The sequence below is a fragment of the Mobula hypostoma genome, chromosome 2, assembly GCF_963921235.1.
Source record: "Mobula hypostoma chromosome 2, sMobHyp1.1, whole genome shotgun sequence".
NCBI lineage: Eukaryota > Metazoa > Chordata > Chondrichthyes > Myliobatiformes > Myliobatidae > Mobula > Mobula hypostoma.
This window is the reverse complement of record NC_086098.1, coordinates 235,279,347-235,291,704: the sequence shown is the minus strand read 5'-3', so window position 1 is coordinate 235,291,704 and position 12,358 is coordinate 235,279,347. Positions and strand designations below refer to the sequence as shown.

Below are 12,358 nucleotides of genomic sequence, written 5' to 3'. Positions count from 1 at the left end.
TAATCAGATTTTTCAATTATGGGCTCACCACATGACAATGAACATGAGAAACAGCAGCAGTAGGCCACTAGGCCCCACCAACCTGCTTGCCTTCTCTCTATATGACCTCCCCTGTTCCCTGACCTACCAAATATTTATCTACCTCCACTTTAACTAGTTCTAATGATCCTGCTTCTATCACCACCCTCTAAAAGACACATATCACCTCATTCAAGGCTCAATCACAAATGAAAACATCTCAACATTACCCTGTCAAGCATTAGAATCTTAAATGTCACTCCAGAAAATAAACTAGTGGACATTCTTTGTACTGCCTTCAATGTTACTGCATATTTACCAGGGACTAAAACTTTTGTAAAACTCCAACATCTTTTAATGCCAGTTGCTTTCTTAACTACAAGTAAGACATGCCTGATAGACAGACAGACAGACAGACACATACACACACACACACAAAAAAAAACACACACACACACACACACCACAGTATACCCTTCCACTTATTTCTATATCATGGGCCAATTTTGAAACGTTTTCTAATGGCTCTTTCTATCAATCTCATCAGCCGATGAGATCTTGTGTCTTAAACTCATCAACGAGCAGCATTGGCTCATAAAGGATGGTTTACTCCAACCTTATCTGTAGTGATATCCATGGGGGAAGTTAAAATGTTAAATCTATCAAATACTTGCAGTTTGGTTTCTTTTTATGGAAAAAAAATCTGACTTTAGTAATCATGTCAAGATGAGGAATATTAACAAATATTTCTTTAGTAACTATGAATCTAAAGAATATTTGAATAAATCCCTTTAACACAGTAATGTGGATAATTATATTCACAGTGTGAAGATTTAAAGTCACTAGAAAAATGCAGCTTGTTGTTGTGTGTAGGGGATTCAGATGAGAAAATAATTGGATGCGGCGATGATACCTCTCATAATCCAAAGGCAGAAATGACAATATAGGAACAGGCTCTGCAGTATAACTTCCAATGACAAATGTACCCGAGAAATCCAAACTTCAGGAACTGGAGAGATTGGATGTACGAAAATAGATGCAAACCAAAGAGACTACAGAAGCAGGAATCTGTTGGAGGAACTGAACTGTGTTCGGAAAGGTTTTGGGTCGAGATCCTCATGGAATAAAATACAGACTCACCCTGAATTCAGCTAGTATCTTGGATTTCACAACTACTCTTGTTTTACTGCTCACTGCAAGGGAAAATAGAAAGACAAAATCAGTTGTGCACATGATAGTGCCATTGAAACACAGGCATGCATACATTGCTGTTAGTAAGATATCACTAGTTAGTATCAGTGAACAGACAAATATACTGATGCAAGAAAAGGTTTTTGAGCCCCTGCAAATACCTGCTTTCTGCATTACTCACTCATGAAATATGGTCTGATTCTCATCTAAGTTACAATAATATAAAAACACAATCTGTCTAAACTAATTACAAACAATTGAACATATCTTTATTGAACACATTGTTTAATCATTCACAGTCCAGGCTGGAAGAAGTATATGAACCCTTGTATTTAATAACTGGTAGAACCTCTTTTAGCAGCAATAACCTCCACTAAAGTATTTCCTGTAGCTGCTGATCAGACTTGCACAACAATGAGGAGGAACTGTAGACCATTCTTCCAAACAAAACTTTCTGGGATTCTATTTGAATTTATTTATTTAAATTTTACATCCATCCCACAACGTGAGGGAGTAAAAATCTTTGCATTATGACTCCTTCACAATATACAGACATGTGAATTTGTAAGTCTAATGGCTTGTAGAAAGAAACTGTCCCGTAGCCTGTTGGTCATGGCTTTAATGCTGCGGTACCGTTTGCCAGATGGAATCAGCTGAAACAGTTTATGGTTGAGGTGACTAGTCTCCCCAATGATCTTCCAGGCCTTCTTTATGCACTTGCTGTTGTAAATGTCCTCAATGGAGGGAAGTTCACCACTCTTTGCAGTGCCCAGCGATCAAGGTTAGTGCAGTTCCCATACCAGGCAGTGATACAGCCAGTCAGGATGTTCTCAATGTTCCCTGCAGAAAGCCTGAGGATTTGGGGGCTCATGTCGAACTTCTTCAGTCACCTGAGGTGGAAGAGACGCTGTTGTGTTTTTTTTGTCACACAACCAGTGTGTACAGTCCAGGTGAGATCTTTCAGTGATGTGTACACCGAGGAACTTGAAACTATGCGCCCTCTCAAATGCAGTCCCATTGATGTTGATCGGAGTGAGCCTGTCTCAGTTCCTCCTGTAATCCACAATCAACTCTTTTGATTTTTGGACACGGAGGGAGAGTTGTTATCTTAGCACCACTGTGTCAGGATGTTAACCTCTCCTCTGCAGGCTGTCTCATCACCACTAGAAATAAGGCCAATCAATGTCCTGTCATCTGCAAATTTGATCAGCAGATTGGAACTGTGTGTGGCAGCACAGTTGTGCATGTAAGGGAGTAGAGGACAAGCCTGGGGGCAACTGTGTTAAGGGTCAGAGGTGAAGGAACCCATCCTTATCACCTGTCAGCGATCTGAGAGGGAGTCCAAGATCCAGCTGCACAACCTGGGGTGCCAGCCAAGGTCTCTGAGCTTCCTGTCAAGTCTGGAGGAAATTGTGGTGTTGAACACCTGAACTGTAGTCCAGGAACAGCAGTCTAACATATGCATTCCTCTTCTCCAGTTGAGTTAGGCCAATGTGTAGTACTGTGGCATCATCGGTAAACCAATTCCATCAGTAGGAGAGTTGAAGGGGGTCCAGTGCAGGTGGTAGCATGCCACAGACGTATTTAATACAGGTGTCCCCTGCTTTTCGAATGTTTGCTTTACGAAACCTCGCAGTTACGAAAGACCTACATTAGTTACCCGTTTTCGCTAACGGTGTTTACACTGTTACAAAAAAAGGCAGCGCGCGCCCCGAGCAGCTAAGCTTCTTCCCCAGAACTGCATTCTAGCTGGCATTGCTTAAACACGTGCGTGTGAGCAGCCGTTAGCAAGTTTTACACTCAGCGTAAAACTAGACATAATTAATCATTTTGAGATAGAGGATGACCTGCCTGCCCTGATGGAAACAGATGACAATGAGATGACACCCCAGTGTCCCGCCACCCCAACCCCTGGGCCGTGGAGAATGCAGCGGTAGCCGGGACGCACCCAGCACATCTGTAAGAAAAAAACTGAAATATACAAGCTAATTAATTAGGTAAACAACAGGAATTCTGCAGATGCTGGAAATTCAAGCAACACACATCAAAGTTGCTGGTGAACGCAGCAGGCCAGGCAGTATCTCTAGGTAGAAGTACAGTCGACGTTTCGGGCCGAAACCTTTCAGGTCTCGGCCTGAACCTCTTCCTAGAGATGCTGCCTGGCCTGCTGCGTTCACCAGCAACTTTGATGTGTGTTAATTAATTAGGTGCCGCCCAGCACGTAATTAATTAGCTTGTTTATTTCGGCTTTTTTCTTAAAGATGTGCTGGATGCGTCCTGGCCACTGCTGGACTGCTGCATTCTCCGTGGATCGGTATCGGTCAGCGGCCTGGAGGTTAGGGACCACTGCACCACCCCAGCCTCCGATAACTCAGCCTAACACATCATCATCAGTGTGCTCTGCGCTCTCTTCCTGATTCCCGTGATACTACACTGTGCATACATTATTTCTACTTTATATAGGCTGTGTATTTTTATATGTTATTTGGTATGATTTGGCAGCTTCATAGCTTAAAGGTTACTGGAGAGAGTGTTCTTGCCGAGAGCGCTTGCGCCGTGTTTCTGCCAAGAGCGCTTGTGTGAGATTTTCGCTACGGAGAACAGTGTGGCAATGATTGTAGAAAAGTATTTCTACTTTATATAGGCTGTGTATTTATCATATCATTCCTGCTTTTACTATATGTTACTGTTATTTTAGGTTTTATGCGTTATTTGGTAGGTTATTTTTTGGGTCTGCGAACGCTCACAAATTTTTCCCATATAAATAAATGGTAATTGCTCCTTCACTTTACGACATTCTGGCTTACAAACCATTTCATAGGAACGCTCTACCTTCGGATGGCGGGGGAAACCTGTATCAATATTACTGGAATACCTTGCATGAACAGCCCTCTTCAGATAATGCCACAGTATCTCAACTGGGTTAAGCTATGGACTCTGAATTGGCCATTCTAAAACACAAATTTTCTTCTTTTTAAACCATTCTGTTGTTGATCTACTCTTGTGATTTGGATCATGGTCTTACTGCATCATCCAACTTTTTAACCTTTAGGTGACTGACTGTTACCCTAATATTCTTCTGGAAAATGACTTGAAACTATTTTGATTTCATTGTTCCCTCAACAATTGCAAACTGCCCGAGTCCTAAGGCAGCAAAGCAGGCCCAAACCATGATGCTACTTCCACCATGTTTCACAGTTGGAATGTAGTTTTGGTGTTGGTGTGCACTGCCCTTTTTCCTCCGAACATAGCGGTGTGCATTTCTGCCAAAAAGTGCAACTTTTATCTCATCTGTCCACAGAACATTGTCCCAGAAGTGTTGTGGAACATCCAGGTGGTCTTTGACAAATTTGAGACGTGCAGCAATGTTTTTTTGTTTCCTCCATGGTGTTCTTCCATGAAAACCATTCTCATTCAGTGTTTTTAGTGTCCACATGAACAGAGACTTTAGCAAATTCTAGAGATTTCTGCAGGTCTTTTGCTGTGACCCTTGGGGTCTTTTTCACCTCCTTCAGCATTGCACATTGTGCACTTGGTGTGATCTTTGCAGGATGCCCACTCCTAGGGAGAGTAGCAAGAGTAGTGAATTTCCTCCACTTGTAGACATTTTCCCTTTCTTTGTACCGATGAACACCCAGGTCTTTAGAAATGCTAGTTGTTTTGATTGAGGCATGCTGCATGAATCTAGTCAGCTCCATCTTGGATACTAGCTTACAGAGTACTCAGGGTATCTTCAGGGAGCGCTGTCTCAGAAAGTCAGTGTCCATTATTAAGGACCCCCAGCACCCAGGGCATGGCCTTTTCTCACTGTTACCATCAGGCAATTCAGGAACAGCTTCTGCCATCCGATTCCAAAATGGATCCTGATCTCGTGAATACTACCTCACATTTTTAATATATATTATTTCTGTTTTTGCACAATTTTTAATTGATTCATTATATATGTATTGTAATCTATTTATTTTCTTCTTCTTCTATATTACGTATAGCATTGAACTGCTGCTGCTAAGTTAACAAATTTCACAACAGATGCTGGTGATAACAAACCTGATTCTGATGTAATCAGATTTTTCTTAAGAAGAGCAGGCTCCATCAGTAACCTAATTTTGTGTGTGTTTTGATAGGCAGGGCACCTCTACAACCCACACCTCCAATCCCATCTCATTGATTGGAGCACACGACTCCAAATAGCTTTTGTAGAAGGCAATACCCCAGAGGTTCACATACTTTACTAAACCTAGACTGTGATTGCTTAAATGGCGTACTCAGTATTGACAAGTAGTACAATTGCTTGTTTGTTATTAGTTTAGGTAGATTGTGTTTGTCTATTATTGTGACTTAAATGAAAATCAGACCACACTTTATGAGTAATTGATGCAGCAAACCAGGTAATTGCAAAGGGTACATAAACTTTTCCTTGCAACTTTAAGTTTTTATCAGAGGTACCTACAGTGAAAATCACTAACAATCAAAAAGCTGAGCAACACAGAGTGAGAAAGAATTGAGCCGTTTAGTTTCAGGACCCACATGTGATTTTCTTTTACTACAACAGCACAGTTCCTGTGGTTTGTATGCTAAGAACCTTGACTCTACAGTGTCTGCTTATGACATACTGGTGCATCTTTGCTGTGAAACTTTTGAAGCCATGTCTCTTCAGAAGCTCTCAGAGGTGAGTCTTCTGGGCATTAGGTGTTCTGTAATTGGCCCCAGTGGATTGCAATGGAAGATGAAAACTAACCCAGAACCATGCTTTGAACAAACATGCAGCAATTTCTGAAGACAAATGATTCTGACAGCAGAGTCAGGATTATCCACTTTTACCCCATCACAAACATGCCATCACACCAATCCCCTGTCCCCATCCTCAAACAAGTATCCCTCCCACTAATACACAGAGATGGCCAGTTGGAAGAGGATGTTTAAATTGTTAGTGTTTGGGAGTAAGTGTATGCTGAATGCAAACAACAGAAAGGAGAGAGATGAAGCAAATTTTTCTAGATTATTTCACCTAAATCAGTCAGAGAAGAAAATGCAACAACTGAAATGTTTTCTTTAGGTAAATATTTCCACTGGAGTTTTAGGGTAATGGGAACAACAGAGGTTGCTCAATAAAGACAACTATTACGTTAGAAAGACAAAAGTGTTGAGAGCTGAATAATCAACTGAACATCCTTTGCTTAAGGTTTAATTCATTAAATATCAGAGACATTCCAATATCAGAGAAAACTATTTTATAATGTAGAAACAAGGTCCACAACAATCTAACAATGTTTGAAATTGAACTTCGTCAGCCTCATGAATAAACCAGAACAGCAAAAGTAGATTAAATGTCACCAAATATTCAATTTCATTTTTAAATAATCAAAATTTGAAGACTTCTTTCCTTCTGCCAGAAATTTCATCCATACCCATTTTCACTTTTGTAAAATCAGCTGTCCGTCATCCCATTAAAAATAATGACAAATGGTGGAATTTGGGCCTGCTTACTCTAACATCTTTCTGCAAGATTGATCCAGACTGCACTACAATATTTTTGTTTGCATTTGCACTGAACGGAAGTGGTAAGTATTAAAAACATTTTGTTCTAAAACATCTGGCCCCCTTCATGGTCTTCACTGGTGATAACCAACAGAAACAGACATCAACTCTTATCAGTCACCTCCAAGCATTTTAAATGCAAATCACTCCCTTGACAACAAATTATGTATTTTTTCTGCTTCATAGTTCTTGATTTTGCCCAGCACATTCAATAATTGATAAACTGCCTCCACCCTCCAGATTATGATTCAAGAATGTGCATTATTGGCCCTGTTAATACATTTTACAGTGCCCAATTCTTCCTACTGTCCTAAGCACTAAAACTGCTATATTTTTACGTGCAGAAAATGTCACAGAATGGTTTAAGGCACAAACATGATGCTCACCCAGGAGAAACTATTCACTAAGCTATTCATTGTCTGATCCTGACAATGAGAACAGTTATGTTACAAAGTTGAAGAGGAGGAAGCAAAAAGTTAATCTTGATGGTGAAACTGCACACAACAGTTACTCTGCTTCACAGGTCAACAAGATTGATTAAGGTCAGATGGTTAGATGAGAAGAATGGCCAGCTGGTAGGTTACTGCAATCAGTGGACCAATTCACTCGCCAGAATCGGCACACCGAGCTTAACTCACAATTGGCTGAACTTTACCAGCAGCTGCTGTTTCAATCCAAGCTTCACACCAACAATTAAGAGGTGATTAAAATTTGTAGTTGATTGTATGATGGACAGACCAGAAGATATTGCGATTTACAGATTCATTATTGGAAATCTGCTATACAGATTGAATTTTCACCAAAGTTAACACTATTGGAATAGGTATTAGTAAGCACCACAATATAAATGTTCAGCAAGCTCCAACGATTTTTCAACCACATTTTTGGTAGGATCACAGTTCTGTTATTCACTGTGCTTCCTTGACCTTTCAACAAGAATACAGTATAAATCACATATACAATCTTGCAATATGCTGGCCAAAGAACAGGAATTACTTTTATGTTGTTGGTGCTTGGTTTGTGCCCAAGTTGGTTTGTGTTGATCTGAGTGCCCGATTAACCACACATTAAAAGCATTCTCAGTTTTACCAAGGAAAGACTTTGGCAGTAATAGATCTCCACTGATGCAATTTTGTGTTACTTTAAATAATATATCTCGGCACTTACTTATGAGTAAGACAAAGAAATCTATGATGAATCAAAGTATAGGTAGTTCTGCTATAACGTTTCCACAGTGCATTGGTTATAGCGCATTCAGGAAAACCTGCTTACATCTGTGCTTTTCTTTTTGTTGTGCTGTAACCCAAGTTTCTATAGAGCAAGCAACACACACAAATTGCCAGATCAACTCAGCAAGCCAGGTAGCATCTATGGAAAAGAGTGAATAGTCAACGTTTCAGATCAAGACCCTTCATCAGCACTGGGGGAGAGAGATGAGGTCAGAATAAGGTGAGGGGAGAAGAGGAAGTAGTACAAGATGGCAGGTGACAGGTGAAACGGGGGAGGGGTGAAATAAAGAGCTGCAAGGTGATTGGTGAAGTGAGATTTGTTTGGTACACAATTATCATGTTACAAAGGAACCACCTATACAATTGACGAAACCGATGTCCAGGGCCTGCAAATGAGCAGACAGAGGCAGCGCCATTCTGTACCCACAGTGCCATTGCTATTTTTATTTGGCACAGTAAATTTGGTTAAGGGGAGCTTAATGAAAAGCAAACTGGTTTTCTTCGCACAAATTACAACTTGTTCTGCAACAACTACAAATCATAAAGTAGGAAAGCAAGAATGAGCATGTCTTCTCCAGACTTTAATAGGCCCAAGCTGTTCGATTCCTATGGTGTCACACACATTTAACAGCAGCACACTGACTGACTGGCATCTATTGCTTCTTACTGATACAGACACTGAAAGACTGAAAGCAGCAAGTGCCAGGATCACTCAGTAAATTGTACAGCATCTGTGGAGTTAACTAATGTATCATGTTTTCCTTAGCATTTTCTGTTTTAATCCCAGGCACATTTGTTTTATCTGATAAGGAAAAGCAAAATTGTCCTACCACCATAAACAATTATGTTGATTTCATTTCAGCTCCACTATCTCTCCCAAAGTGTGTACTCAACACACCTTGCCTCATTATCAAAATCTTTTCTCATTATTCGTTCACACAACATAGGCAGAGAGGTCCATATTTATTATTTCTTGCTTACCTGACCTTGGAATGAGTGACTTGCTGGGACAATTAACAAACTTCACACTGGAGACATCTACAGGCCAAACCATAGGAGAAAGTCATGTTTCTTGTCCTAAAAAAACACTGGTGAACTAGATGGGTTTCTACAACAAGTCAACCATATTTTTAATTCCAGGTTTATTTAATTCTCTGAATTTAAGTCCCACCCCCCACCACAGATACTATAATGGGTTTCCAGTTTAAGTCAGTTATCAGCTTAGTAACCGAACCACTTGGGAACCATTCCTATTATAAATAATTATTCATTTTATGACTCTAGATAAATGCCTCCCAATCTGCTCCTCAGAGACACAAAACTGAAAATTGGGAGGCAGATTTTGGAAAGGTGCAAAAATAACAAGATTGTTGTCGTGGGTAACTTGACCTTCCTAATACTGATCAACAACTCCTTAATGTAAAAGGTTTAGTGTCTGAGAAGGATTCCTGACACAATACGTAAATAGCCTGACTAGAGGAGAAGCCATACTGGATCTAGTACTAGGCCGGTCGGTTGGAAGATTTCTTGGTAGGAGAGATTCTGGACACAGTAACCACAATTTCCTGACCCTTATCATAGCCTTGGAGAGGGACAGGAGCAGATTGTATGGGAAAACATTTTATTAGGAGAAAGCAAGTTATAATGGTATCAGGCAGGAACTTGATCTTTGCCTCTTATCATCTTGTACACCTCTATCAAGTCACCTCTCATCTTCCTTCGCTCCAAAGACAAAAAAATAAAACACTCAATCTATCCTCATAAGACATTCTTTCTAATCCATGCAGTATCCTGGTAAATCTCTTCTGCACCCCCTCTAAAGTTTCCACATCATTCCTATAATGAGGCGAACAGAAGTGAATACAATATTGCAAGTGTGGTCTAACCAGGGTTTTATACAGCTGCAACATTATCTCACAGCTCTTGAACTCAATCCCCGGACTAATGAAGGCAAACATCCATTTACCATCTTAACAACCCTATCAACTTCCATGACCACTTTGAGGATTCATTGATATGGGCACCAATTCCTATGCTGGATTATTTCCTCATCGTTGAATTACCTATCTTTTTGATGATTCTGCCATTTTTTGGCAATGATTAGTTCTCCTCCTTCCTTTTTATCTACCATTCACTGGCTGCTTCCTGCTTCCCAAATTCTACCTATGTAGCTGAGTGATCTAGTTCCACAGAATTTTGTTTTTTGTAAGATTCTACTTTTAAGATTAATAATGTTGTAATGAACATTTATAGGTTCTCTATGCAATCCAACTTTATACTTTAAAATAAACAATGCCACAAAATAAATTACCTCCAGTTATTTATTTGGCTTTTTTATTTATACAGGTTCCCAAACTTTTTATGCCATGCACCCCTACCACTAACTGAGGGTCTGTGGACCCCAAGTTGGGAACACCCCTACTCGAGAAGGTGCTTCTAAAAGGAATTTTAAAGGGAGACGTTGGAAGAACTACAAACAATGCGATCTAAGCAGCCGAAAATTTTTTAATAATTTTTCAAAACTCTTTAGATTCTGGACTAGTTCCTGAGGATTGGAGGGTGGCTAACGTAACCCCGCTTTTTAAAAAAGGGAGAGAGAAACTGGGGAATTATAGAGTGGTTAGCCTGACATCGGTGGTGGGGAAAATGCTAGTTTCAGTTACCAAAGATGTGATAACAGCACATTTGGAAAGCGGTGAAATCATCAGACAAAGTCAGCATGGATTTGTGAAAGGAAAATCATGTCTGATGAATCTCATAGAATTTTTTGAGGATGTAACTAGTAGAGTGGATAGGGGAGAACCAGTGGATGGGGAAAATTTAGATTTTCAAAAGGCTTTTGACAAGGTCCCACACAGAAGATTAGCGTGCAAGCTTAAAGCACACAGTATTGGGGGTATGGTATTGATGTGGATAGAGAATTGGTTGGCAGACAGGAAGCAAAGAGTGTGAATAAACAGGACCTTTTCAGAATGGCAGGCAGTGACGAGTGGGGTACCACAAGGCTCAGTGCTGGGACCCCAGTCGTTTACAATATATATTAATGACTTAGACGAGGGAATTAAATGCAGCATCTCCAAGTTTGCGGATGACACGAAGCTGGGCGGCAGTGTTAGCTGTGAGGAGGATGCTAAGAGGATGCAGGGTGACTTGGATAGGTTAGGTGAGTGGGCAAATTCACGGCAGATGCAATTTAATGTGGATAAATGTGCGGTTATCCACTTTGGTGGCAAGAACAGGAAAACAGATTACTATCTGAATGGTGGCCGATTAGGAAAAGGGGAGGTGCAACAAGACCTGGGTGTCATTGTACACCAAGTCATTGAAAGTGAGCATGCAGGTACAGCAGGCGGTAAAAAACGCGAATGGTATGCTGGCATTCATAGCAAGAGGATTCGAGTACAGGAGCAGGGAGGTACTATTGCAGTTGTACAAGGCCTTGGTGAGACCACACCTGGAGTATTGTTTGCAGTTTTGGTCCCCTAATCTGAGGAAAGACATTCTTGCCACAGAGGGAGTACAAAGAAGGTTCACCAGATTGATTCCTGGGATGGCAGGACTTTCATATGACGAAAGACTGGATCGACTAGGCTTGTACTCACTGGAATTTAGAAGACTGAGGGGGAATCTTATTGAAACATATAAAATTCTAAAGGGATTGGACAGTCTAGATGCAGGAAGATTGTTCCCGATGTTGGGGAAGTCCAGAAAAAGGGGTCACAGTTTAAGGATAAAGGGGAAGCCTTTTCGGACTGAGATGAGGAAAAACTTTTTCACACAGAGAGTGGTGAATCTGTGGAATTCTCTGCCACAGGAAACAGTTGGGGCCAGTTCATTGGCTATATTTAAGAGGGAGTGAGATATGGCCCTTGTGGCTAAAGGGATCAGGGGGTATGGAGAGAAGGCAGGTACAGGGTTCTGAGTTGGATGATCAGCCATGATCATACTAAATGGCGGTGCAGGCTCAAAGGGCCAAATGGCCTACTCCTGCACCTATTTTCTATGTTTCTATGAAAATACTGCCATGAATAGTGGTGAGGGGGAAGGATGATAATGATAGCATTCAGAGTACAATGGTATAAACTAAAGTCAATGAACGGTATCTCTGGAGAACTCCCATCCACTGCCACCAAGCTCATAGTTCTCTTACCCCACACTTCTCATTTCTACCTCCTACCCAAGCTCTTGACTGTCCAATAGGCCCATTGTCTCTGCCTGCTCCTGACCCACTAAACTCACGTCCATATACCTGGACTCCATTCTATTCCCCTTAGTACAGCCCCTTCCCACTGACATCTAAAACACTTCACATGCTCTCCATCGCAACAACTTTTAATTCCCTATTCATTACTGCCTCATTTTCACCATAGATGTTCAGTCTC

General features: G+C 40.8%; 1 protein-coding gene across 3 annotated transcripts in view; it reads right to left on the bottom strand.

The window, feature by feature from the left end:
- Positions 1–12,358, bottom strand: part of LOC134342933 (regulation of nuclear pre-mRNA domain-containing protein 2-like) — a 92,226-nt gene that overhangs the window by 25,369 nt on the left and 54,499 nt on the right. For 2 of the 3 annotated variants that reach the window (XM_063041642.1, XM_063041643.1), the window contains exons 4-5: positions 8,958–9,014; positions 1,159–1,211 (exon numbers count right to left, since the gene is read on the bottom strand). In XM_063041642.1, the coding sequence (XP_062897712.1) occupies positions 1,159–1,211; positions 8,958–9,014 (110 nt within the window). The remainder of the gene's footprint in view (positions 1–1,158; positions 1,212–8,957; positions 9,015–12,358) is intronic. The other variant, XM_063041644.1, reaches the window with a different exon arrangement.